Source organism: Argentina anserina, chromosome 4 (genome assembly GCF_933775445.1).
Source record: "Argentina anserina chromosome 4, drPotAnse1.1, whole genome shotgun sequence".
NCBI lineage: Eukaryota > Viridiplantae > Streptophyta > Magnoliopsida > Rosales > Rosaceae > Argentina > Argentina anserina.
Genome location: NC_065875.1, coordinates 12387908 through 12413551, shown reverse-complemented (window position 1 = coordinate 12413551; position 25644 = coordinate 12387908). Strand labels below are relative to the sequence as shown.

The window sequence follows — 25644 nt, the reverse complement described above, 5'->3', positions numbered from 1 at the left end:
GAGCTTTGCGGGCTTGTATTAGAAAAAAATATAATACTCTAATTTAAGGGTTTGAAACAATAAAAGAATTATTATAAAACATTCTAAAAAAAAGACAAATAAATTCTAGTTTCGAAATATTGTCGATCGACACCTATAGATGTGATCGATATATATATTTAGGGACCCTGTAAATATTTCATCCGTTTTGAATATGGTTTGACCGTCCGTACCTCCTGTCAACCAAAAAATAGGAGTTTTCACATAATAAAACCTCATTAACAGGGGCTTTGCCAAATGGGTTTCCTCGTTGCGACCACGCACGATCGGTGACAAAAATTTGATGATTTCAGATATGCAAACGGATTTTGGCGTTCGCATATTTGTAATTGGTCCTCCCTTAGGGCATATTAGTGGTGTTTTCGATTTACCGAAAATTCTGACAGTCAAACGAGCTCCGAATTGGATGAAATTTTAAAATGATCACTAAATATATATACTGATCACATCGGATGGTGTTGATAGATTCCGAGAAGTTTCCTTCATATATTCGCTTCATAATGTGATAGTTTTATTATAAACCTAATATAAAAGGTTATAATACATTAGTGGACACTTCGGCAATCGACAACTCCAATTCAAAATATGGTCGATCGACACCAGTCGATGTGATCGGTATATATATTTAGGGAACCCGTAAAAATTTCGTCCATTTTGGACATGGTTTGATTGTTCGTACCACTGGTCAACTAAAAAGAAAAACGTTTTGACAAATTGAAACCCCATTGACCGGGGTTTGCCAAATAGATTTCTATAATTCGACCGTGCACGATAGGTAACAAAAATTAGGTTATTTTAGATATGCAAACGGCTTTCGGTGTTCGCATATTTTTGTAATAGGTCCTCCCTTAGGGCATATTAGTGGTGTTTTCGATTTACTGAAAAATCTGACGGTCAAACGAGGTTCGAATTGGATGAAATATTTACAGGGTCACTAAATATATATACCGATCACACATCGGCTGGTGTCAATTGATCCCGAGAAGTTTCTTTCATATAATCGCTTTATAATGCGATAGTTTTATTATAAACCTAATATAAAGGTTATGATATATTAGTGGACACTTCGGCGATCATTAACTCCAGTTCGAAATATGGTCGATTGACACTAGCAGATGTGATCAGTATATATATTTAGGTAACCCGTAAAAATTTAGTCTATTTTGGATATTGTTTGACCGTCCGTACCTACGGTCAACAAAAAAAAGCGTTTTGACATATTAAAATCCTCATTGACCGAGGCTTTGGCAAATGGGTTTCCTTAGTGCGACCGCACACAATCGGTGACAAAAATTAGGCGATTTCAAATATGCAAACGACTTTCAGTGTTCGCATTTTGATAATATGTCTTCCCTTATGACTTATTAGTGTTATTTTGGGTTTACTGGAAATTCCGACGGTCAAACGAGGTCCGAATTGGATGAAATTTTTACAGGTTCACTAAATATATATACTGATCATATCGACTGGTGTCGATCGATCCCAAGAAATTTCATTCATATAGTTGCTTCATAATGCGATAGTTTTATTCTAAACCTAATAAAATATGTATGTATAATATTTTATTATTTGACGGGTTTTTACGGGCCGTGCCAGGTTTCACACCTCTAATTTAAGCCCGACCCTCTACCTACGAAAGTGGGCTTTGGCTGACTTTTCTCGCGGGCCGGGCCGGGTAAAAGCCCGTCGGGCTTACGGGTCTCCGCGAATTAAATGATGAGGCCTAACTAGGCTTATAGAAACTGAAATCACTAAAATGCAAAGCTTAGTAATAATCTGTCACAAAATTAACTTCAACATTAGATAAAGCGGATGAAATCAAAACTAGTCACCATGAAGTATGAACTAGTTAATTCATGTTGGAAGTTGATAGGGATTAAACAACGTAACTTTGATGTCTTCTTTTTAAATAAAATTTTGATTTGTTTGCCCAAGTTTGTTGATTGGATTTTGAAAACAATCGGTCTGGGTTTTAATAATAAAAGCCCACAATATTGGCAACCCAGCTTCAAAACCCCCCAAAACCTCAAAGCAGCGTCAGCAGAGACCAGAGAGCAGGCTACAATGGAGTCTCAGGTGAGCTTGCTGTTTCTCCCCTTGTACCAATTTCTAATCTGAAACTGAATACTATCTCTGTGTTTCTCAGAACCCAACTTTCGAACCGTTCCGACTATTCTCATCATCAGGGTCAGGGTTATTCGACCAACCAGAGCCCCCTCTTCCTCCTCCACCTCCTTGCATCGAAGTGCTTCCCTCTCAGGTATACATTAGTTAACTTATAACCCACAAGTGCATTTGAGTTTCAAGCTATGTAACATTCACTAATTGATTTATTATGGGAACAGATATCGTGGTCTGGGAAGTTCAATGTGGAGCCAGTAGAATTGGGCGGACTTACATTGCTCAAGGTCACTATATAGGTCTTTCATATTTATTATTACATCCCATGAGTTACGCTAGGAAATTCAATAGATAATGTTGGTGTTCTCTAACGTTTAGCTTAATGTGAGACTGTGACACTGTAAGTGTAAGTTCATGTATGGTTTCTATACATACAGGGCCGAGTTAGTACTCAAGAGGTTTTTACGCTGTCCAACTCTGATTTAGTACCCGGGAAATATGAAGGTATATTTAACTGAATTCGTATATTAGCTGTTGACTGATGTTTATTCTTTTAAGATATGTTGTTAGATTGTGATGATTGTGTGTCCTTTGGTTTTGGGGTGTAGGGGGACTAAAGCTATGGGAAGGTTCACTTGATTTAGTAAAAGCTCTTAGCTCTGAAGTTAAGAATGGACAGCTATCATTCTCTGGTAAACGAGTATTAGAGGTGGGCATCCTGATTATTTCAGGTGAATGTATACTGTTCTCACTGTGCATTAACATGTTAGCAGTTAAGCATGCTGTTTTTCTTTGGTCTTTGCTACTGTAGTTATTGTTCATAGAGATTACTAAATACTGCTTTGGCCATTGAAATTGATAACTTAATATTCTTGTACATGTATATGTTGGATGATAGTCACATGTTGACATGTACAAGCCGTACAAACACAATTTTGTTGGCTTTTGGTCAAATTCTTGCCACTTCATTGACATAGTGGACTTAAGTAGTACACTCAAATTGTTATGATCATACATATCAACATCCTCCATCCATGGTCCTTTCTATCAGCTTAATGTTCTAGCTTCAAGAAAACTAATTCTTTATATTCCTGAATCCTAATTGATGGCTAGTTCAAGGTTTTCCGGCCTAATGTCCTAGCTTGGACAGTCAGCTGTGAATTAGAAAATAAGTGGCAAACTTGATAAATAGTTTAATTCTTTGTCATCCATCCAATGACAATCCCTCAGTAATTAATCAATTTATGTGTGATGACAAGCATCCTCTTGCATCAGTGCATCACCATAGGTAAACAGTTCATGTATCATAACTATGAGTAAATGTATAATGAATAATTCTCCTGGTTGACATATTATTTGGGAGCAGCATTCATTTATCCCATCTAACCCATTCCTCTATATGCCTTACTGTGGTCTTCATTCATTTTTCAGCTTGGCTGTGGTCATGGACTTCCTGGTATCTTTGCCTGCCTTGAGGTTAGTTTTCCATTCTAAAGCTTGTAAATTTAGCATCTTTGGATTATACTCTTTAAGCCTCTGATGTTGCATCAGGGTGCAGCTGCTATTCATTTCCAGGACTTCAATGCTGAGGTCCTGCAATGTCTCACAATACCCAATGTAAATGCAAATGTTCCTAGCGTGCAATCCCCAACATTGCAAGAGAAAAAGTGTGATGGGGGAGCAGAAATTCGTTTTTTTTCTGGCGACTGGCGTGAAGTCAATGGCCTTCTTCCCTATGCACAAAATACTGAGAAGGATGTTAATGTTAGTTCAGGGCAAAGTGCAGATGCTCTCTATGATATTATTTTAATGGCAGAGACAGTTTACTCGATCTCCACTCTGCAACATCTCTATGAACTCATAAAGAAGGTATTATCTTTTTAATTGTTCATTTTTTGTAGATTCAGAATGTAAAACTGCTTTAACTTCTAAAACTTTTCAATTACAGTGCATCACTCGTCCTCATGGTATAGTGTACTTAGCAGCCAAGAAGCATTATTTTGGAGTAGGAGGGGGAACTCGAAGGTTCCTATCAGTGGTGGAGAAAGATGGTGAGCTTGTTGGAAATTTAGAATCATGTTTAAAAATTATAGACCAGTGTATCACTGTTGAATTTGTTAACTCTGGGTTCTTGTCTAGTGTCTACTCAATTTATTGGGTGAAAGTGAATAGGTATACAGCATGCTTGAGTGGTTCTTTTTTCATTACCAATTATTTACTGTTTTGTTGTTATATCATTTCTGTGTCCAATATAGATGTGTTTTCGGTTACAGCTAAGAAGCTCGGCGATATGTTATTGACTGCTGTCAATTACGCAGACATAGTTTTTGGCTTATTTTGTTAGTTTGTGGATATATGATTGCTGTTGTAAATTATATCTGTCAAAGTTATATTTCTACTGATGTAACTGAAATTGATATTAATATTGAATTTTTCCTTGGAATTCCTGTCTGCAGGTGTTCTGGTTTCTAGCATGGTTGCTGAAGTTGCAGATGGCTCGTCTAACGTCCGAGAGGTGTGGAAGCTTTCATTTAAGTAGGCTAGGGGTTCATGTCAATCCAACACTACCCTTTTTTCTGTCTGTTGTCTTCACTCATCTCCCCTAGTGGAAAATCTGGCCACTAACCTCTGATATATAGATTTAATTCAACAACTGTACTTCTCAGTGACAGAATAATGTAAAAGATGTTTGGTTACTACCTATTATATTTTGTTGTCTTAGCCTCACTCTTCACTTCCCCTCTTACCCTATAGTGTGTTCCGTCTAATGCTGAGCGCCTGAGCTTTAATCTCTAGCTCTCTAGATTCATGTTAAATCCTGCGTCATCTAGGTACAGTATTGTTCTTTAGTGGTTTTTCCTTATGGTTTGTTGTTTTTGTTTACTAAAATACTTTTGCTGGTAAATTAGAGTTCGGCTGTCCAGCTGAACTTTTGTGTTTCAGTTTTCATTGAATATCAGATCATTCGTATGTACTTTGCAATGCCATTTTGCTAACTTTGCACCTTAGAAACCCACTACCATTGATATTGGTGCATTTTACACAGAAACTGTATTTGCAAATCAAAACTATTTGGAAAAATGTTGGCCTGAACCCTGAAGGGTAGTGTATATTACTTCAACTATATTGCCCTACATATATGGTAACCGTTTTGACCGACAAAATTTTGCTTCCGGTAGAAACACTGATTTGGACCCAATTACATAATATCTATAGAACAAATAATCTTCTTCGGTGTGGAGGCCCTTTCTGATGAAATTTATATCTGAACCAGACCAAGTTTATGCAACTTGAACAAACCAAATTGGTTCCATTACAAATGAAAACCCCTGTATTTGAACTTCTACATCTTACAAGTTTGCACATTTATTTAAGCAAACACCAATTAAGGAAGAGACAACAATATATGTGTATCGAATAATACATTCAAGTCTGGTTGTGTTTGATCACGAGTCGGATCTGCATCTGTAGTATTTAGAGCATCCTCTGTTATAGGTATTAGCCGGAGGAGGAAGGCAGCCTCCTGTTTTACTATAAGCTTCGCCTTTACCACCGCTGTTGCAGACCGGTTGGTCTTTCTTCAAAGCGCCAGATGAGATATACTTCTTCTGTTCTAGAAACCTTCTGCTTATTTCTGACTCCATCAGCAGCTCGCTTTCTGCTTCGCACTCTGCAATGGACCCATTGCATGATGATGGTGATGACGACGAGGCAGTTGCGCCGAAATAGCAAAGGGCGAGGATCAGGAGAACGAAGCTAGATTGCAGAGACACCATTTTTTGGCCTTCGCCCTTTTCTGTGCTTGTGGCTTATTTTCTTCCCTTTGAACTACTTTATAGACAGAATCATATATCTAGAAATGTTAGTGGAGTGAGCATTATACAGAGGGACCGCACTTCACCAACCTCAAGTGCGGCTATTCTATTTCTCATGCGTCGACCAAAAGATGTTAACAATTGCCCTAGAACACTGCTCACTTTTTTTCTTCTTCTTTTTGTTTTGGTGTAGCTTGAGATATATATTTTAAGTGATCAAACTCGACTCGTATTGATCCAATGAGATCATGCCACAACTCTAGTATTTTCAAATCAAAATAAAAATGAATTCTGAAGTGTCAATGCACTCGATCGCTTGCATGTGTTATATTGGGGAGATCTCAAAGTAAAAAGAAAATGATGTAGCAACCTAATTGAAAACCTATAGAAAAATCTCCTTTATTTCTGGTCGCCGGACTGGTGACTAGTAATCTGACAACACCAGGAGTCACAACAGCTAGCAGGGTAGTAGTATCTCTGATCTGAACCTCGCCATTAACGCCGCCCAAGGTGGCACACCTGAGCAATAAATAAATCTTGTGCTGGTTCATATTCCTACATTGAAGGAAGAACCAACACTTCTTCTAATGCGCTTATAAAAGGTTCACGTAGACCATTAGAAAAAGGTAACGTATTTCCAAGTCTTTAACTCTCAAACTTAAATTCTGTTACGGATTCTAAGTTAAGATTCAGAGGGTCAAAGGTCGGCGCACCGCTGACGCTTTGACTTTGACACGTGTTGTGTGCATGTCACACTAAGCTAACACACCGGAATACAAGGCTACGAGAAGTTAGACCCCCCGGATTTAGCACCTGTAACAATAAGAATACAAGAGATATGGTTATACATGCATCAACTGATCGACATACTCGCAGCCATTAGACAAAAGAGAAACCATCACGAATCATTAACCCTAAGTAGCTGTTGACATTGAATATCATATCAGTCCAACGACCACCAACTTTAAACGAATTGCACTCGCAGAAGTGTGAAAAATCTTTACCAACACAGACTCACTCCTGTCGTCGTGAAGAGATGTCACCGCAAATATACCCGTTTCCATGATCATACCAAAGTTTCAATGCAGTCCCGTAAATCATCGGCATCCATAAAATAATGAGCAAGACACAGACATTCTCCGGCCGGCAGAAACTCCGACGTGTACATGGCAGAAGATTGCAGCCACTCGGCATCGTAATCTAAACCCCGCGGAAGCAACATTTTCCTAATTAAACTCGTGCATGTTGTCCCTCTTGTTGTGCCAAATTGAAAGCCACGATTTCACTTTTAGTGCATGTTTGTTTGCTGGTATTAACTAGGATAGTGTCATATAATGAGCACAAAATGGTTAGTCCCGTGTTTGGTGCTAGCACGGGTATAATCTTAAAAGGCCTTACGTAAGGCCGTGTTCTCAAATTCACCTCCTTTAGATAGCGAGGTGGCCAATAGAGAGCGCTCATTCTCAACAAAGCATCGTGATCTCTTCTTCAGCAGCAGGTAATTTCATCTTGAGTTTGCCAATCTCTAATCCAATCAAGACCCAATTGTCAGAAGACCCAGTCGGAGTTAAAAGCTTGATTCTATATTATTTCAGGTTTGCTATTCGTATCTTCATCTGTTCTATTCACAGCAAGTTATTCGTGATTCTTATGTTGATAAACACTACAGGGGTCAGTAAGATGATTAGATTGAATTTTATTCTACATTGGTTACCAAGATGGTTTGGATTGGACTAGCTCCACTGTGATTAAATTAGACTATCTTTGGTTGTGAATTTGAATCTGATGAATGCATGAATTATAATGCGACTTGAGTAGCATAAAGTGGGTATATTATTTGCTTAATTTGATTGATGCTGTAGTCTTGGGTTCGAGATGGCCTTGGTGATTTACTAATTAATGGGTTCATCAGCTGGGAATAAACATATATGATCTGTGATTATTAACAGGGTAGGATTAAAACTCACCTAAAAGTATAAAACAGAGAAGGATTGAGTCTCGTAAAGTACTTTTAAATGACAGCATCAGGGGTTAGTGTGAAAATCTGAATAATTTGGGTACTAAGGAGAGGCTGAACAATGAACACACTGATGAGGGGCCACATGGGCAATTTGGCGATGGCTACGTTTTTTATGTTACTTTGCTGTTTTTTTCTTGAAGAGTATCGGGATGAAAAGCTTTACAATATTTGGTGCACTTGTTTCTTGCCATTTTTTATGCACCTGACAGACTCCTGCATGGGGCGTCTGATCAGTGTAGGTGATTTGGGCATTGAGCCTTTGATGTGCGGTTCACTGAAGATGGATTGATATTGATTAGTATTTCAGTGCATGAAACTTCGGGTGTGACAGAAGATGAGATAAAGATAGCTTTCATTGTGAATATGTTGCCAATGAATTTATGCTGTGAGTGTGGTTTTGTGCTGTGAAAGAGTTTATAGATTACATATGGTGCTTGAAGATAAATCGCTTCACATCTTTTTATTTCTCTTCCCTTTAATATATATTTTGTATTTTAAATACCAGTACCCAATTTTTTTTTTTAATTCTTACATTTGTATTTATTCTCGCTTGCAGATCCACCAACAAGAGCAGGATAACACACCCAAACTCGAGCTATTCCCATCAGCAACAATTGCATACTTGGGGACCCAAGTATTGAATTGTCTTCTTCAGTCGTATGGTTTTACTTTTCTTCTGAATATCTGATGTTTCGTCCCATATAATCAGGAGCTCAACACCCTTTGATGTATCAGAGTTTTGAAATATAATTTGACATGCTCGCTTTTCAATAGAGTAAGATCTAAAATTGGAAGTTGAAACCTGTATCAGACTAAAAGAAGAATATGCAGCAGAGAAGATCAGCATTGTCAGGGAGGCCTACCGGAACAGATGGCTCAGATTTCAACTACCGCATGGTTGTCGACTCTCGTAAGCTTTCACAATCTATACTCTAAAAGCAACTATCCCCCTCTCTCCCTCTTCCCTTTTCAGGAGGTTCTATGTCACTTTCTCTGCAACAAAGTCATCTATGGGTTCCCAAAATCTTTTTATAGGATGTTTGCATAATTCATCTGGTTTCTTTGTAATGGCAGGGTATCAGAAAGTAGCTGATGGGAAATCTCGTCTCTATGCTCTTACTCTCACTCAGGTACTCAGATCTCTGTAATGTTTTGACAATTGCAATGTGTACCAGTGTACCTTACTAGACATGTTTCAATTCTTTTCCCATCTGAATTAAAATTTGGATAGGTACTATTCTTATTGTTTTTTGATAATGAATCGGTACTATTCTTATTGTTTTTTGATAATGAATCGGTACTATTCTTAAAGTTTTGAAGTTATTGTAAAAAGGAATTTGAGTTTTGTTAAGGAGTGAGGATACTGCTCAAAAGTGCTGCCATTACATCAGTATCTTTGATTTCATATTCCGGAGTTAAATAATAATAATAATAATAATAATAATAATAATAATAATAATAATAAAGCTAGGTCATTCCATTTTGGCGAAAGAAGAATAGCCGTTTATAGTAGTAGTGATAAGACTAGGAAGATGGTTAAACATTGGTTGAGAGGAAGTTCAAGTCCGGGTTTACAAATCATTCATGGCTCATTCCTTGCAATAGAATACAATAGAGTTCAATAGTCTTGAGAAATTTAAACAGGAGTTAACAAGCAATAGAGAAAACAAGACAATTGTATGGTTATGGAAGAGCTTATTCCAATGAGGAAAATCTAGATCGACAGAATTGGATGATATAGTTGCTTTTTAGCCTGCTTTCTGGTCTTATGAAGAAACTCTGCTGTATTTTCTTTAGATTGTGTTAGATAGGAAAACTCCGCATTTGGGGTACATCTTGAGGAGTGCAGATAGATCGAACAATTATGGTCAATCCCAATGACCACAACAAAACATTCAGATAGATTTGATTCTGATGCATCAGGAATATAGGAGCTCATTTGTGTGTGAGTTCAGTGACTTAGATTTCAACTGGTTACATCCTAAAGTAAAGGGGACATAACATTAAGTCATTAACAATATCACAGCTAATAGATAGTTTTGAAATTTGAATCCCATTCTTACTTATTGTTGATGTTTCAGATTTCATAAATCTTTCTTTCCTCTTTATTTCGTAACTTTTGTTTGTTGCTGCAGGCTTTCTTGCTGCTGATAGGAGTCTTGTATACATATATTTTCACTTTCCACGAGGAAGTTCTCAATGTGATTGCTATCTCTTCTACAGCTATTGGTTTTATTTCTTTGATACTTGGGGACATAGGTAGATATACCGATGATCTTGTATCTCTCTTTTATGTGATTACAGTGTTGTATCTTCTCTTACAATTTTCCGTTAATTAAGGTCGAAGGCGTAGTCGAGTGACTTTGTTGAAAGTTCACATGGTTGCATCATCTATTGCAGTGCTACTTTCCATTGCCTGTGTCACCAAGGGTAATATAATATTAAAGGTAAGTAGTTATACAATTCAAGCTTTGAGCATCAATTGCAAGTTGTCAGAACGTTAAGATCTTTTTCAAGTTTTGATTTAACAGATTTCCATGACACAAAGTTCTTTATAATGACAAGAAAGGCTTTACATTGTATAACTAATGCATTCCCAAGTTGTTATTGGATGTTTCTGATTGTTGTTTGAATGCTGACAGGTTTTACAAACTCCCAGTAGATGGGAACTACACAAATTCAAACTTCTTGAGGCCGCTCATGCTGCAGTTGGTAAGATCTATAGTTCTCTTTGTGCAAATGCTAAAATAACTATTGCTGCATAAAGTCTAATAATATCCATGTTTTAAAATTGACAGGATTCCTGGTACAAATATTTACAGTTGGCACAATAATTTCTTTAATCAGTAACATGTCTCCACCGAAAAGAACCTCTTAGCCTCAACCATATCAATGGCGCATCTTGTCAAGCTGTTTTGGTATTCAAAAATTACAATTTGTGGAGGATAATTAGATTTGTTTTCCTAGGTAGTAACTAGTTGCATTAGGGATCTGAGTAGAGTGGAAGTTCATTCGACAAACTTCTTATGGATTAGAGAAATAATTTGATTCATTTATCGACCTTGTGACATTCTCTCCTGCCTCTGTCACACCCATTGAAAAAATAGGGTGATGAGCACCCCTATTATATATCACCCTAGGATGAGTTGGTATTGGACTAGCAAGAATGGGATTTGGTTCATCACTTATCACTTTGAGGCATCAATCCACAACCTTATGGATGTAAAATGTGGATTCTTTCCCTAAAAATTGTTATTTATGGCTAGATTTTCCCAATTTTAGGATATCGGAAGTTCGATTATGACTAATGTTGTCCTCGGAATTTGCCTGCCAGCCGATTTGATCTCTGAAGTTATTGCCAAGTAGACGCAGGGGCTCGAGCTCTGGGAGTTATTGATCCTAGCACTCCTGTAGGGAATGCAAATTTAGTAGAGGCTTTCAATCTAGCAAACAATAGGCAACTGCTGCAGAATACAGCCCCACTCAGGCACGTTTTACATAATATATGATCCTCATTTGCTGATCTACACCTTCCCAGACCACCTACTGGGGCAATGTTGTTCTAGTAATATTCTTACGAAAAAGAACATATTATGCTTGATTTCATCAATATAGAAGAAATGGCTAGTAAAACCCGGTTGGAGAGGAAGAGGGTTGCCCCTTCCATTTACTAGAATCACTGATAAACTCATGCAACGGCTTGGTTTGTATGACTAACTTGCCCGGGAAGGAGTTGAGCCTTCAGATTTTGCTGCACTTGGCTTTGGTACGTCCGCCAACGAATGCGGAATTCAAGGTGTGTCTCCTTCTTAGGCATTGTGAACGATTTGACGGGTAGTTCTTCATGGTTAATGATCGAAGAACTATGCATGCGTGGTGTTCAAGAGTGTCAATATATCGTGAATTTTGTGTACGAACCAGTTCTGCTCGAGTGATGGGGAAATCTTAGTGAAAAATGGCGAGATGGCAACGCGTACATAGAGAAGGAATAGGGTTTGATGGAACAGATGTGAAGGAGGCTCCGAAGCTAGGGTTTTGTACAGATTAGGTTCGCGTGAAACTCTCCTAGCTAGCATGGCCATTATTAATTATACATTCAGACATTGTATGCCTGTAACATGGTGAATCCCATACATGCTGTCATTATGTGTAATGGATGGATGATTATTTACTCATACAAGACGATGGAAGTTATGCCTCATTATTTTCAACTACAGATGCTAAGTAGTCGGAAGAGAAAACCATGGAGCGACTTAAATCCATATATCCGACGTGCAGTCACCACCAGGGTATCTCATTTCATGGGCGAGAGAAGGACCATCAGGTTCGGCTCCAAAGTCGACGAAGAACTTTGTGTTTACTGCAAGACCACCTTTCTCTGTATCAACATCAAGCTGTAACATGTGGGATCCTTTTTCCATAAGGTCAGGGTAGAACTGGCGATCCCAAGTACTGAAAAGCGAGTTGGTGACATAGAGCCGCTTCCCATCTAAACTTAACTGGATCATTTGTGGTCCGCCCCTCAATTTCTTCCCCTGAATATAGAAGTGTATGAATCATCAATCAGACTTTCTCAGTGATAACAAGTTGACACCAATAATATGGTGATGAAGGGAATATACATTGCCTTGTAATCATCTGTTAACCAAATTTTCAGAATGGGATTGCATCCGGAAGAACTCTAACATGCAAGCTACTAATGAGGCTAATATAATAATCAGTTAACCAAATTATCAGCATGGCATTGTGTCTAAAGAACTCCAATATGCAAGCTAATAATGAGGCTAACACTTCTGGTGATTAAATGGTGAAATTAAATTGAGATCCTACCACTTATGGCAAAGCTTAATATAGCTCAATAGTTTGGTATATAATTGACACAGAGTTATAGTATGAAGATCATATATACCTGTATCTCCGGAACTTCAAACTGCTTTGTTGTTCCATCCTCAGCCTCGGCCACAACTGGGCTTCCCTTTTGGATAAGCCCCCCAACCCATACTTGGCCAGCCAGTTTAGGATGTTTAGGGTCCTCAATATTATATTGTCTTACATCTCCATGCAGCCAGTTGACAAAGTATAGAAAACGATCATCAAGTGAGATCAGAAAATCAGTTATGAGCCCAGGCATCTCTGGAAGAATCCAGTTCTGCACTTTCAATGGTTCTACTGATATTGCAACCTGGAAAAGCCCCAATTAAAGTTTGGATAACATGGATTGTACCATTTGCTACTATTTTAATGACAGCCAAATAAGGCCAAGATGATTGAAGACAGAAGCGTGCAATAAAATGCATGCCCAATTGCATCAATGTTGCATACCTCATGGCTCCATGAACCATCCTCTGTCTTGAAGAATCGGACCATGTTACTCGTCAAGGCGCATCCAACAAATCCGGTGTCCTTAGAAGGATCGTGCAGGAACCTTATCTGGAAACGGTGAAAATAAGTTATAAACTTGAATGATGGATCCAAACTCAAAGCTTCATAACTATCCACTTATACAATATATTAGAATGATACATATCGTAAAAATTAATGACTGATGACCTATTCTAACCACTCACCTCTAAGGGTAAGAGACCTGTATTGCCAAGATCCAAAGTTTGTTTCAATTCACCCTCAGGCCAACTGTAGACATGAAGATGCCTCCCATAGAGACCATCAGACACATGCTGAAGGTTGAAACCTTTGGTGAAAGCAGCAGGGGCACCCCATGATGAGCTTATCATTGTTTTGTGCCGTGGTTGGTACCAGAAATCATAACCAAAAAGTGGACTGTGTCCAGGTTTCTCCCACCTGATAAATAATAGTATAGGAGAAGTTAGATCACAAACTTGTTTTAGATGTCTTTGATCTACGTACCATGAAAGTAAACAATGAGTAATCAACTAATCGAATATCTCACATGCTTTATGTCAAAGATATTTGAAACAAATCTCAAAGCCAAATGACTACCAATTGATCTAAAACTTGGCATATAAACTTATTTCAAATTACAGATTTGTTTAGTTTTATCGTAGTACAGACAATATATATTTATATATGCAACGGAACAGAGGGAATTACCTTCCCTTTACATTGAACTCCGAGTCAAGGAGAAGAAATCCATTTCCTGCAGCATTTCCATCTTTATCCCCCAGGCATGAAACCAACAAATCACCAGATGCAAGGCAGTGGGATGTGTGTGGGTATGCCAATCCAGTCTTCTGTACGATGTCTTCAGGGTCAACAACTTTATGCAGAGATGGAGCCTTTGGATCTGTTTTTGTGTCGATCACATATATGCGACCCGATCTGAAAGATCAGAAATCCTTAATAAGTTATATATCATACAGTTAAATCCTTCTATTGGATGAACATTAAAATTTTTGCTAAACCCAACGCAGAGGCTCATGGTTGACAAAGAATATTGTTGGCTTCATTTGGCATCTAACGGAAAGAAGATGCTACATAATGCTGAATTTATCATCTAAACAATGCAGATATTGTAGAACAGGCTAGTTGAGGGGGAAAAAATCTATAACAGTGAGCATGCCAACAGTATTACTAAATGTTCCAGTAGATCAAAGAATTGGCGTCATTGTAAAAGGACACTTATTTTAATTCATTGACAACGTATTGAAAATCTATAGAGGAGCACGGATTTGACGATCCTCGACATGCCCGATCTTCTCTGTACTTAATTTGAGATGACAAATGATCAAAGGATTCAAAGCTAGCAGAAGACAGATTAGTTGAACTCAGCAGCTTCCACTGCTCAGCTCACATGATGTGCTAAATTGTTTCCGCCTTTTTCCACCAAGGTTTCACACTATAGACATACATTGATGTAGCTTATTCTAGAGACTCCTAGAATCATGTATGAGATCATTGATTCTGAAAGGCTAAACTTCACAGGAGTCTCAAGCTCAAAAAACTTTTTGGAGGTGGAGTCTTATTAGTCCATTTTTCTTCTTCCTTTCCCTAAGCCAATTCACTCTAGCTGCCTAACCAATCGCTTCAACCAATTCAAGTCACGATAAATGACCCTCAATCACCTTATCAATTTAAGGGTAGCATAAAAGTTAGTGTCTTACATCAAGGCAGGAAGGACAAGATAGCGCCGCTGCGCAGATGGATCTCCATGGCAAGAGCTGCACGAGTTCCACCCGGAGTGATGCAGTTCATCCCCTAAATACGGCACAGGCAGCCTGTGTATAACTCTGGAATAGGTGGGAGAATTTGGGTCCACGTCCACTGTGGCTAGGTAATCAGGCTTCTGAATCCCGGTTCCTGAAACATTCATGTTTAAAATAATCAAACTTACCATCAAACAAATCGAAAAGATAAAAAAAAATATCACAAATTCCAATTTTCCATAAGCTATGCAAATCAAGAGAGAAAACTGAAGAGGATCAAAAGAAGAGCATTTCGCCCTGGATTTATAGCATGAGACTCTTCTCTTCTCAGATCATTAGCGCACGTGCAGGTGCAGCATCAAAGTACCCAAAAGGGGTCTATGATCTAAAACAAAAGTTCATAACTTTAGTGTATCTAAGCAGTCATTGAAGATGGGTTTTGTCTATGCCCCTCATTTCTAAACAGGGCTTATGCCAAACAACTAAAGTTGATCAAGGAGATATTTTTGAACAGGGGAGAAGCAGATCACTGGATTTGGGATTTGGGGTTGTGGAAGTTACCGGAGTAAACAGAAGTGACATAGAGGATTTGCTCTCTGGGACCAGACATGGCCTGGAGTGGAGTAGCATAGCCCGGACCAGTCTTGCAGCATGATGATGCGTCAACCCCATTGCTCTGCCTCTTCCCTTCTTCTTCTACTGTAGCATGCTGCACCACACTCACATCAGTAGCCATCTCTCTCTCTCTCTCTCTCTCAACTTTGAAGTGAAGGAAGGTGAAGATGTAGAAGATGGCCCTCAAACTCGCATGTGACTCATGCAGAGTTATACAATGGTGGTATGAAAACTATGATGGCGTGGCAGACACCTGTAAATCGATCGGTTTTGTCTGGTATCCGGTCAGAATTTTGTCTCATAGTACTGCTGTCCAGGGGGGATGTATCAGCAGTTTCGCTATCCATGTTTGCACGATCAGACGTTCAGCCACCCGCCACGTGTCAACAGATAAACTAGCATGGCGCTGATGGGATTTGTGTTGCCTAGGGAAACATACCAGATCAAAGTCACAAGATAATGACTCTTGTGGTATTTTTGATGAAAAACAAGATTGTGAGTTTAGTTACAGAGATTCTCATAGGGACAAAGGAAGAAGAACACTATCATTATGGCGGGGCATTTCCTGAGTTATTATCTTTCTTAGTTAGTAAACGTGCTCTTAATAAAAACATGAGTTTAAATAAAATAAAAATGAATATTCGACATGAATAAAAAGAATGTTGTGGTTATCTTTCAGTAGAGGATTTGGGTTTTTAAATGATTGACAAGTTGGAATCACAAGTGATAGGGATGAGGTTGGGATAGGCTTCGAGGAAAGGAATGAATAATGTGTGCCAAATAGTATTAGTTTATAGGTGTCAGATAAGTTTGGATCTCATTAGTCAATGGTGACATTATGGGGCTTTCTAACTTTTATGGGATAGATCTCCCTTTGTTTAACAAAAGAGAGAGGGAGTGGAGTGTTGTACAAATGCTAGCTACATCAAAGATGGCAGAGGACTATGGCGTGATTCATCTATTGTTCTTCTTAGTCCAATTGCACTAAGAAAGAAAGAAGCCAAGAAAAGAAAGACTCAAGAAGCTGCTGAAGCTTACATATGATACTGCTGAGTTCCGACTGGTGAAGTTGATACTCTTCTTCTGCTTCTTGCTTTCTCCATAAAGATGAGTTAGTTTGGGGCTTTCCCCCGGATTGAATCTTATAATTGCAATTAGTTGAGCATTAGTGCCTTACCCTCCATTTTCTCTTCCAGCTGTGCGCTGATATTATTTGTAGGAAAAAGATATCATAAAGTACCTCCATTTCCCAAAATGCATCTAATTATAGTCCCACAATTTCACACAATGCCTATAAGAGTACTATCTCATACAAGTTTGTATAACATTAGTTCCTTACGCGCAAGTCATACTAATTATCAGAGAAGTCCATGAAAATACCCATATTTGCTATACATGCGATAAAGTTTGATTCAAATTGACAATGTACTGCAACACCAGGTCCAGGTGAAAAAAATTAAACACCAAATAGAAACTTCTGTGAAATTGTGAATCTGAACACTGCCATTGAAATAAAGACAGGACCTGGTGCGATATCAGTGAGATTTTCAGCCTACAGATACTCTTGGGGAACAATATACTCCCTCGGCACTCCAATTTGTACCTATGGATTTGTATCACTCGACTAGATTTACCAAAAGTTTACTCACACTCGACAAGACAACTTCATAGCATTATCTCAATATAAAAAAGTGAAGATCCATCAAATTAGCAAAGGAAAAAACATTAAGTGGACAAATCAGAAGGAATAACCAGTTAAATATTTCCTCATACGGTGGCACCAGCTGGTTCCTTCAGCTTCTAATGACATAAAGTTGGAAACGAAGCTAACTAAACACATTAACTATCTTTTTTTTATTATTAGCTTCTGTTACAAGACTAAGGTACTTAGATGAAACAATATTACATTATCTGGTTATACTCATTCATATTTTGCTTTCAAGCAAATGCATGACGCAAGTTTATGATCAGGATGGACAATTTACCAATATTTAAGATATTGATGAGTAAAATTGTGCACGTAGTGAGAACATAATTTCACTCATATTCATATAGTTGATAGAGTTTTAATATTTCGGGTTCGACCCATTTAAGACATAATGTGTCTCTTAATTACAATTCCTTGTTTATAAGGAAATACCATTTGATTCCATTTATGAAGAGGTCAAATATATGGGATATGTGTTTGTTTGTTTTTGCGGCTGCACCCAGAAATTTGAATGGGTTGCCTACGTACTCTGGGAAAGGGATCAAACCACTCGTAGTTCAAGAGTTCCAATATGAATGACACATTGGAAAAGCTATGATTTTGGAATGAGAGTAGTGTTTGTGACCAATTTGGTGTAAGTGAACTAGGGATTGGATTTTGTGTTTGGGATGTGGGTTTAAAACCTATGAATTTGATTTGGATTTAATTGTAGTTTGGGAATGGATATGATTTTCTAGTGTTTGTGAGAATGTGACTGGAGTCCGTGCTTCATTTGTGACTGACTGAATTTGATTGGTGGTTAAGGATTCTATTTGGACATAAGGGTGAATTTGACTAGTAATGAAACAACCCGTCCCAAAATTAACCTATTTACGCGTTAAAAACCAATTATAACCAAAAAACAATATCTAATATAAAATAATTGTGGTTGTACCCAAACCTTGGTTAGGCTGCCTACGTACCCTTTACAAGGGATCAAGTCATTCGTAGTTCAACTTAATAAGGTATAGCTCCATTATGATCGAAGAGACAAGTCAAGAATCCTATTCTCGAGTAATTAAATAACTATCACATTTAGTAAAACCACCTTAAATAACCTATTTACTCCTTAGGTCGAAAACAGAATCAATCCAACGGGTGGATTTTCACAATTTACAATCCGAGAATGCATATTTTCAAATAATCCTAACGATTCTTAACTTTAATGATTCAATCTCACAGTCTACTCATGAATTCCCTACACCGAGAGGGTTATTTTGAACCCTACAACTCGGCCGGATTCCAGTGCCACGCGCCGCCAGAACAGTGGCGGCACCACCGCTGCCAGCAGCCTCCAATCACCACCAAATTTCATCAACACAATATACTCCACATTTCTAACAACTTTCTAGTTCACTACTAAGGCCAAATCATTGTCTAAACACATCAATCGAATACAAATAGAAAATTCCCAATTCATGAACCCTAGAATTTCAAATCGTCAATTCTCTTACCTCGATGCGAGTTGGTTTGATTCCTTTGGAGGGTTTGCTACACGACTCCATGCGCTCCGTTTCGTACCAGTCTCACGGTCTATGGTGGCCGGAGGAGGGAACGATGCCGACGAGGCCGCATGGCTTCATGGCGTCGCGACGAGCTCTCGGCAGCGAGGGGTGGTGCGCCACCACCGCAGACTTCATGAGGGTAGCCGCAGTTCAAACGCGACCGGTGGCGGCCGGAGTAGTGGCCAGAGGAGGGAGAACCGACGGTGGAGAAATTGAGATCACCACGGGTGAACAGTAGCCCGACGGTTTCTATTTTTTCCTCCCCCCTTTTTTTCTGATTTTACCCATAAATATAGTAATTTCCAAAAATGGCCAAATACGTTTTTGATTCATAACATTTTCCTACAAACTCTGTTTTGGACGTTCCGCGTGTCTATGAATTTGTATCGACGAGCCCTATAACTTTCATGAAGGAGGTTTTCCCGAACAACTTACGCATCTAAAAGGTCAATATTTAGAGTCTATACACTTAGTACGACTCCTGATAAAGTTAAAAGTAAAATCGTAAGGGTAAAAGATTCGGGCCGTATCAATTCTCATGTCCTTATAAAAATTTCACTCTCGAAATTTACATACCTCACAAAAGGGAAAAGGGGTATGGTTGCCTCCCCTAACCTTTTGTCTGCCAAAATTTAATGATGACCTCCCAGGTCATACAAGCATCAGAGGGTGGTCCCACCACGCCTCAATCTAATAAAACATACATCTCAGAATACAACTATTGTTCTATATATCGGAATGAGTACCACTCATGGCACTACTCCCCTCTTCCAATGCCGCTGGAAATGTGCCAAATCTTTTTTCTTGGATTTGTCCAACTGTTTTGACAGAACTAATAATTATCATCAAAAACTCTAGAAGCTGCTTCTTACAACTGTAGCTACTCGAGCGTACACTTGTATGCACAGTTTCACTCGTATCAGGCATAAAGATTAGGAAATATGACTTGCATCTATATTCTCTGCTTTTACTACCAATTCTGCAATATGATTTTGAGACAAATTTGCACCCCAAATTCTAAATTATGCTCACCACAACACCTCATTACTCTTGGAAGGCAGACAACACTTCCATATACACTCGCTCTACACTCAAATGTGGATATTTTGAGATTCTTGATCCTCTCCCTTCTTCCACTAACCCACCTGAGTTCTTCTACAACAGTTGAGACACAGATTCCATTCATTCTTGGGGCAAGTCATTTGAAAATCAAGGATTAAAGTAACACAATTATTGTAGTACATGCGGACATCTCACATTATTAGCCTTTTATATATCGAGATATGAAGGTCCTGAATTCTCTATCTTTTAGCTTCAACAATTTCAAACATTCTTTATTGATTCACTTTACGTCAACCTTCCAAAGCAATCATATAGAAGGAAAATTATCCTAAATATCTCGTCTCACGAGGAATAACTAAAGTATAAATTAACTCATCGCCTATTTCTTAAGATTATTTAGCCCCAAATGAAAAGGACACTCGTCCATAAAGATCATGACCTCCCGGGTTAAAACTGAATTAGCAAGTGGTCTCACTGCACTACGATCTAATAAAAACGTGTTGCAAAATATAAATATTGAACTACGTATCTAAATACACACTACCCTTATTACTCCACACAATAGACAAGCTAGAACTCGAATTACTTCTCGAGCCAATGCGAAAATATTTTCTCCTAAGAGTTCTCAACTCATAATTCAATTATAGATAATCGATGGTGTCACCTCGATCCGTTACTATGAAGCATAATATTCAACTAACATGACCACTGTCAAAAGGAGATTACCAAAATCACGTAACACCTAGGGCGAGTCGTGTAAGGACCACAATCAAAGGAGGCATACCAAAATTTTGGCATAGTCTCCTCTAAAAGTAGCTAACCCTACCTGTACGAAAATGACACTTCTAATAATCACACAACCACCTCAACACCTGGAGCTATCTGCTCCTCCAGTCAAAACGGCCTCCACGATAATTAAAACAATTTCAGGCATCAACAATAACAAATCACAACCTATAAAATTCATAAAGACGTTTGTTACTCTATGAGATGTTAGGACACATAATATCGATAGACCCCTGGAGCTTTCCGCTCCTCTTAAACCACAACTGTCCAACCCACTTTACGACTACAAGAGTCGTTAATTAATGTAAAATATAATTCTCGAGAGTCTCATTCCTGAAATAATTACTAAAATACCGGAACTAACTTATTATTTTCTGAGATTCCCAATCTCGGATAAATATCCGACGAAATATAGAAAATAAACTAACCCCGCCAGTCTCTGAAAAGTAATAATCATACAATAGAAATAGACTAGCACTGCTAGTCAAAATAATAACCCAATAACAAAAACTAGACTAGCCCCGCTAGTCAAAGAGATATCTCAAGTCATAAATGTAAACTAACTCTGCTAGTCAAAATAATACTATCAGACCATAACTATAGACTAGCCCCGCTAGTCAAAATCATGATATCAGATAATCAAGGATCATTATAGAAAATCGACTAGCCCCGCTAGTCTACATAAATCATTAAGAATATCTAGAAGCCGACTAGCCCCGCTAGTCGAAACAAACATAACAAATAAACAGAAAATGATCTAGCCCCGCTAGTCAAATAGGATAATTAGTAAAAAGTGGACTAGCCCCACTAGCCTGAATTAAATAAATAAGGATAACCACTGAGAAGTGGATTAGCCCCGCTAGTCAAATAAAATCAGAAATACCATACAATATGCCCCCGGGCAAAATATATATATATACTCAAGTTCTCAATACTGTCATGTCACGTTCACGGAGAGCATATTGAATCATCGTATCATTGCCGGCTATGTAACATCGCCTCCCAGGCGGCATCACCTCCCAGGCGGCATCGCCTCCCATGTGGAAAATTGATATCACGTAACATCGCCTCACATGCGGAAAAATAATATAGTATGCTAATATAATCATCACAAAGTGTATAGCCTCGAAGAAATGAGTGAACTAGCCCCGCTAGTCACAATATAATAAATGAGGATAATTGTAAAAATAGATATCATTCTTATCCGTTGATCATACCCACTTTTATGTTGCTAAAGGAGAGGATACCGGAAAGAATGAAATATGATTACGTTTATCATGCTCCCTTTATAGGATTAAAGTTGAGGATACCAGAATAAAATAAAAAACCATTCTTATTCGTTGATCGTGCCTCTTATATAGTTAAGGGAGAGGATAATAAGAATAGATAGAACAAGTATGGTTCCCAACCGTGCGTATAAATCTCAATATCAAGCAAAGAATTCGAAGAAAGAAATAATATACTCCGACATATCCCACACGTTGCAAAATAAGAAAGTAAAACAGTTAATATTATCACCCCGAAATCTCATTTCCAACACATTCCATTAACCACAGCCAAGGGAAATAATCATATATGAAATTCAAATTAAACATAGACACCTGAAAATCTCATTTCCTAATAAATATTCATCAAGCTTTTCCGTGAATCCCATTTTCGGATAAGTATAGACAACATCCAAAGATATTAACTAAGGCGTTAAATAAGTTTGATATTCATTTCCCAAGTCAAATAAATGGAACTCTATATAGATAATCAAGAACATAATAATATAATTACGGTTCATAACCGAAACAAATAAATAAAAAGACATATACTCAATTAAAATTCACAGGATTCCCATTCTTGGCTACACACACGCAATTTAATTATTCACAAGCCGTTATGAATAATTAAGAAATAAACTCAATATAACGTCAAAATTAATTAAATCCAAATAATCATGCATGCATATATTTTAAAATAAAAGAAATAAATGTCTACTCATGGAAAAATCTGGCCTCTAAATTAGGTGCTTGTAAACGTAAACCGGGCAACCTCGAATAAATTTCAAAACTTTACGACCCCATTTCCCGAAGAACATGGAGAAAAGCCGAGTCAAATTGATAAAACTCACCCATCTCAGTTCTAAGAGAACGTATGCACGAATCCATAAAAACCTAAGATTTAAGAGACCCAAAATTTTCCAAAATGAACGTATTGTATGCCACATCTCAACAAGCCCATAAGTCAGAGGATCATGCTCTGATACCAAATGAAACGACCCGTCCCAAAATTAACCTATTTACGCATTAAAAACCAATTATAACCAGCAAAACAATATCTAATCTCAAATAATTGTGGCTGCACCCAAACCTTGGTTGAGCTGCCTACGTACCATTTACAAGGGATCAAGCCATTCGTAGTTTACCTTAGTAAGGTATAGCTCCATTATGATCGAAGAGACAAGTCAATAATCTTATTCTCGAGTAATTAAATAACTATCACATTTAGTAAAACCACTTAATTAATCCTTACTCCTTAGATCGAAAACAGAATCAATCCAACATGTGGATTTTCATGATTTATAATCCGAGAATGCGTATTTTCAAATAATCCTAACGATTCTTAACTTTAATGATTCAATCTCACAGTCTACTCATGAATTTCCTACACCGAGAGGGTTATTTTTAACCCTACAACTCGGCCGGATTCCGGTGCCACACGCCGTCGCTGCCGGTGGCCTCCAATCACCACCAAATTTCATCAACACAATCTACTCAACATCTCTAAGAACTTTCTAGTTCACTACTAAGGCTAAATCGGAGTCTAAACACATTAATCGAATACAAATAGAAAATCCCCAATTCATGAACCCTAGAATTTCAAATCATCGATTCTCTTACCTCGATGCGAGTTGGTTCGATTCCTTTGGAGGGTTTGCTACACGACTCCATGCGCTCCGTTTGGGACCAGTCTCACGGTCTATGGTGCTTGGAGGAGGGAACAACGCCGACGAGGCCGCACGGCTTCATGGCGTCGCGACAAGCTCTCGGCAGCGAGGGGTGGTGCACCACCACCGCAGACTTCATGAGGGCGACCGTGCTGTTCGAACGTGAATGGTGGCGGCCGGAGTGGTGGCCGGAGGAGGGAGAACCGACGGTGGCGAAATTGAGATCACCATGGCTGAACAGTAGCCCGACGGTTTCTATTTTTTCCTCCCCCCTTTTTTTATTTTTTTTTTCTAATTTTCACTGACGCTTTCTTTTTTTTGGTTCAACACTAGCACCTGGAGATGAGACTAAAATATGAACCGATTGAATTAAGAATGAGAAGAACTAGAGATTGAGATTTCGGGAAACTCACACCTGCTTCCCATCTACCAAACCGACTGGAAACTCAATCAAGTCAAATCCATGACATCGCCGCCAGGAGCAACTTTGCAGATCCGAAATCATATCCGACTTCACCAACCACAAACCCGAATTATCACCCTATATTGATCCACCACCATCAACCCAATGATCAGCCACCAACGAATTGAAAGAGCCAAAGAGAGTGAGGGTGGCAGTGAGTGAGAGAAGGACTAAGCTCGCAGAGACAGAGAGAGGCCGAGAGGGAGAAAGAGTTAGGTTTTTAGGGTTTTTTTTAAATGTAAATAGGTGAACCAATAGGATAATGAAAAATGGCAATTTATAAAAGATTCAATTCGGTTCGGGTTTTCGGGCCATACAAAATCATAATCCGAAACCGATCTGACATTTGCAAATCGGTTCGGTCCCTAGCTTGGTTCGGGTTTCGCCTTCTTTCAGCCCGACCCGTTCGGTTTTTTTCTATCCGATCAGTTTGGGTTTTCGCTCTTTGCGCGTAAACGCCCACCCCTAATCTCCATACATCTTCTAGTACTCCTCACTGTCGGAGGCTTGATTAATTAAAATTCTCATTTTTGTACAGCATGTTTAGCTTTCATTCACGGCAAAATTGGTTCATGAACTGGTGTAGAGAGCTAGTCTTCTGATTTTGGTGTGACCGACTTTTGTTCACTAACCAATATAATCAATAAACTCTGCCCTTATCTTCATGCATGCAGCACTACCCCAGCAAATCTGAATTTCTCTCATGCTAATTAATCAATTAAGCTTCACCATTTTTTGTCTTCTTGTTGACCAGACCACCACCTTAAGCAAAATATAGCAAGGTTCAATTAATCAACGAATCTGAGCATCTAGACTTTGCCTTCATCCATATTTTGACAAGTGCATTTATATGGGTTCCATAGCTTTTTGTTTTGTCCAGACACTTTTGCTTTGATATAAACTCTTTACAAGTTTAATTTCTTTACCACCGGCTGGTGACTTTGTTGAGGCTTTTATCATTTTGATATTTTTGCCATATCAAAGTTCATGTTTTGCATGGCTTGCTTTGGATCTCGTGGTACAGTCAACACCATGGGGAGGCAGTTTGGCTGTAATCATTTTCAGAAAATTTGACAGCGTAACGGCACTTTTGCACATATTTTAGCATTGGAACTAGGTTGTTCATAAACGGGCTTTTGTTCCAATGGTATTACAACAACCGAAATTGCATTAAAACATTGGTCGTTCATGAATGGCCGTATTGTCTATTGCTTCGGACTGAGGATCTTGCATGAGGTTGTTCATGAACAGCCTCTTTTGTTTTGCAGCAAGCTTAATCGTCGGATCTATGCCTTTAATATTTGAGCATTTGAGGGCAGCAAGTGTGTGATGACTCTGGCCATCAACACGCATATATGATCACCATGGGGCCTGGAAGAACTCTGAATGTCGTGGTCGTCCATGAACGGCCTATAAGA

At 38.5% G+C, this 25644-nt stretch overlaps 4 protein-coding genes across 7 annotated transcripts; 2 read left to right on the top strand and 2 right to left on the bottom strand.

Moving 5' to 3' along the window:
- The first annotated feature begins 2064 nt into the window (after positions 1–2064).
- Positions 2065–4889, top strand: LOC126791357 (uncharacterized). Its single transcript, XM_050517796.1, has 9 exons — positions 2065–2115; positions 2186–2299; positions 2385–2447; positions 2598–2664; positions 2769–2869; positions 3592–3636; positions 3712–4029; positions 4109–4211; positions 4617–4889. The coding sequence occupies exons 1-9, from the start codon at positions 2104–2106 to the stop codon at positions 4697–4699; spliced, it is 906 nt and encodes a 301-aa protein (XP_050373753.1). The 5' UTR covers positions 2065–2103; the 3' UTR covers positions 4700–4889.
- A 463-nt stretch (positions 4890–5352) lies between these two features.
- LOC126791626 (protein RALF-like 32) lies at positions 5353–5979 on the bottom strand. The gene has a single exon (XM_050518101.1). It carries the CDS (start codon positions 5934–5936, stop codon positions 5607–5609), a length of 330 nt encoding a protein of 109 aa, XP_050374058.1. The 5' UTR covers positions 5937–5979; the 3' UTR covers positions 5353–5606.
- Positions 5980–7404: 1425 nt separating this feature from the next.
- LOC126790425 (uncharacterized) lies at positions 7405–11065 on the top strand. 4 transcript variants are annotated; one of them, XM_050516647.1, is made up of 9 exons: positions 7432–7570; positions 8230–8380; positions 8552–8652; positions 8807–8905; positions 9070–9125; positions 10131–10254; positions 10336–10442; positions 10638–10707; positions 10794–11065. In XM_050516647.1, exons 4-9 carry the CDS (start codon positions 8821–8823, stop codon positions 10871–10873), a joined length of 522 nt encoding a protein of 173 aa, XP_050372604.1. In that variant the 5' UTR covers positions 7432–7570; positions 8230–8380; positions 8552–8652; positions 8807–8820; the 3' UTR covers positions 10874–11065. The 4 variants fall into 4 exon arrangements, with proteins under 4 accessions (XP_050372601.1, XP_050372604.1, XP_050372602.1 ...); XM_050516644.1 differs by lacking the exon at positions 8230–8380 and having other exon boundaries at positions 7405–7570; XM_050516645.1 differs by having other exon boundaries at positions 7433–7570; positions 8552–8905.
- A 979-nt stretch (positions 11066–12044) lies between these two features.
- LOC126790424 (selenium-binding protein 2-like) lies at positions 12045–15894 on the bottom strand. The gene is made up of 7 exons (XM_050516643.1): positions 15678–15894; positions 15075–15270; positions 14065–14292; positions 13563–13794; positions 13318–13425; positions 12905–13177; positions 12045–12530 (listed from the first exon to the last, which is right to left on the bottom strand). The coding sequence occupies exons 1-7, from the start codon at positions 15850–15852 to the stop codon at positions 12249–12251; spliced, it is 1494 nt and encodes a 497-aa protein (XP_050372600.1). The 5' UTR covers positions 15853–15894; the 3' UTR covers positions 12045–12248.
- Positions 15895–25644: the final 9750 nt, after the last annotated feature.

Bases quoted from the DNA above. Each gene is read 5' to 3' on its own strand.
- LOC126791626 (XM_050518101.1), bottom strand. From the start codon at position 5,936: ATGGTGTCTCTGCAATCTAGCTTCGTTCTCCTGATCCTCGCCCTTTGC.
- LOC126790424 (XM_050516643.1), bottom strand. From the start codon at position 15,852: ATGGCTACTGATGTGAGTGTGGTGCAGCATGCTACAGTAGAAGAAGAA. The intron at 14,293-15,074 runs GTAAGACACTAA...CTGATCTTTCAG, and splicing joins CTTGTCCTTCCTGCCTTGAT to ATCGGGTCGCATATATGTGA. The intron at 13,795-14,064 runs GTAATTCCCTCT...ATTATTTATCAG, and splicing joins GAGTTCAATGTAAAGGGAAG to GTGGGAGAAACCTGGACACA.
- LOC126791357 (XM_050517796.1), top strand. The intron at 2,300-2,384 runs GTATACATTAGT...TTATGGGAACAG, and splicing joins TCGAAGTGCTTCCCTCTCAG to ATATCGTGGTCTGGGAAGTT. The intron at 4,030-4,108 runs GTATTATCTTTT...TTTCAATTACAG, and splicing joins TCTATGAACTCATAAAGAAG to TGCATCACTCGTCCTCATGG.
- LOC126790425 (XM_050516644.1), top strand. From the start codon at position 8,821: ATGCAGCAGAGAAGATCAGCATTGTCAGGGAGGCCTACCGGAACAGAT. The intron at 10,443-10,637 runs GTAAGTAGTTAT...GAATGCTGACAG, and splicing joins AGGGTAATATAATATTAAAG to GTTTTACAAACTCCCAGTAG. The intron at 10,708-10,793 runs GTAAGATCTATA...TAAAATTGACAG, and splicing joins GGCCGCTCATGCTGCAGTTG to GATTCCTGGTACAAATATTT.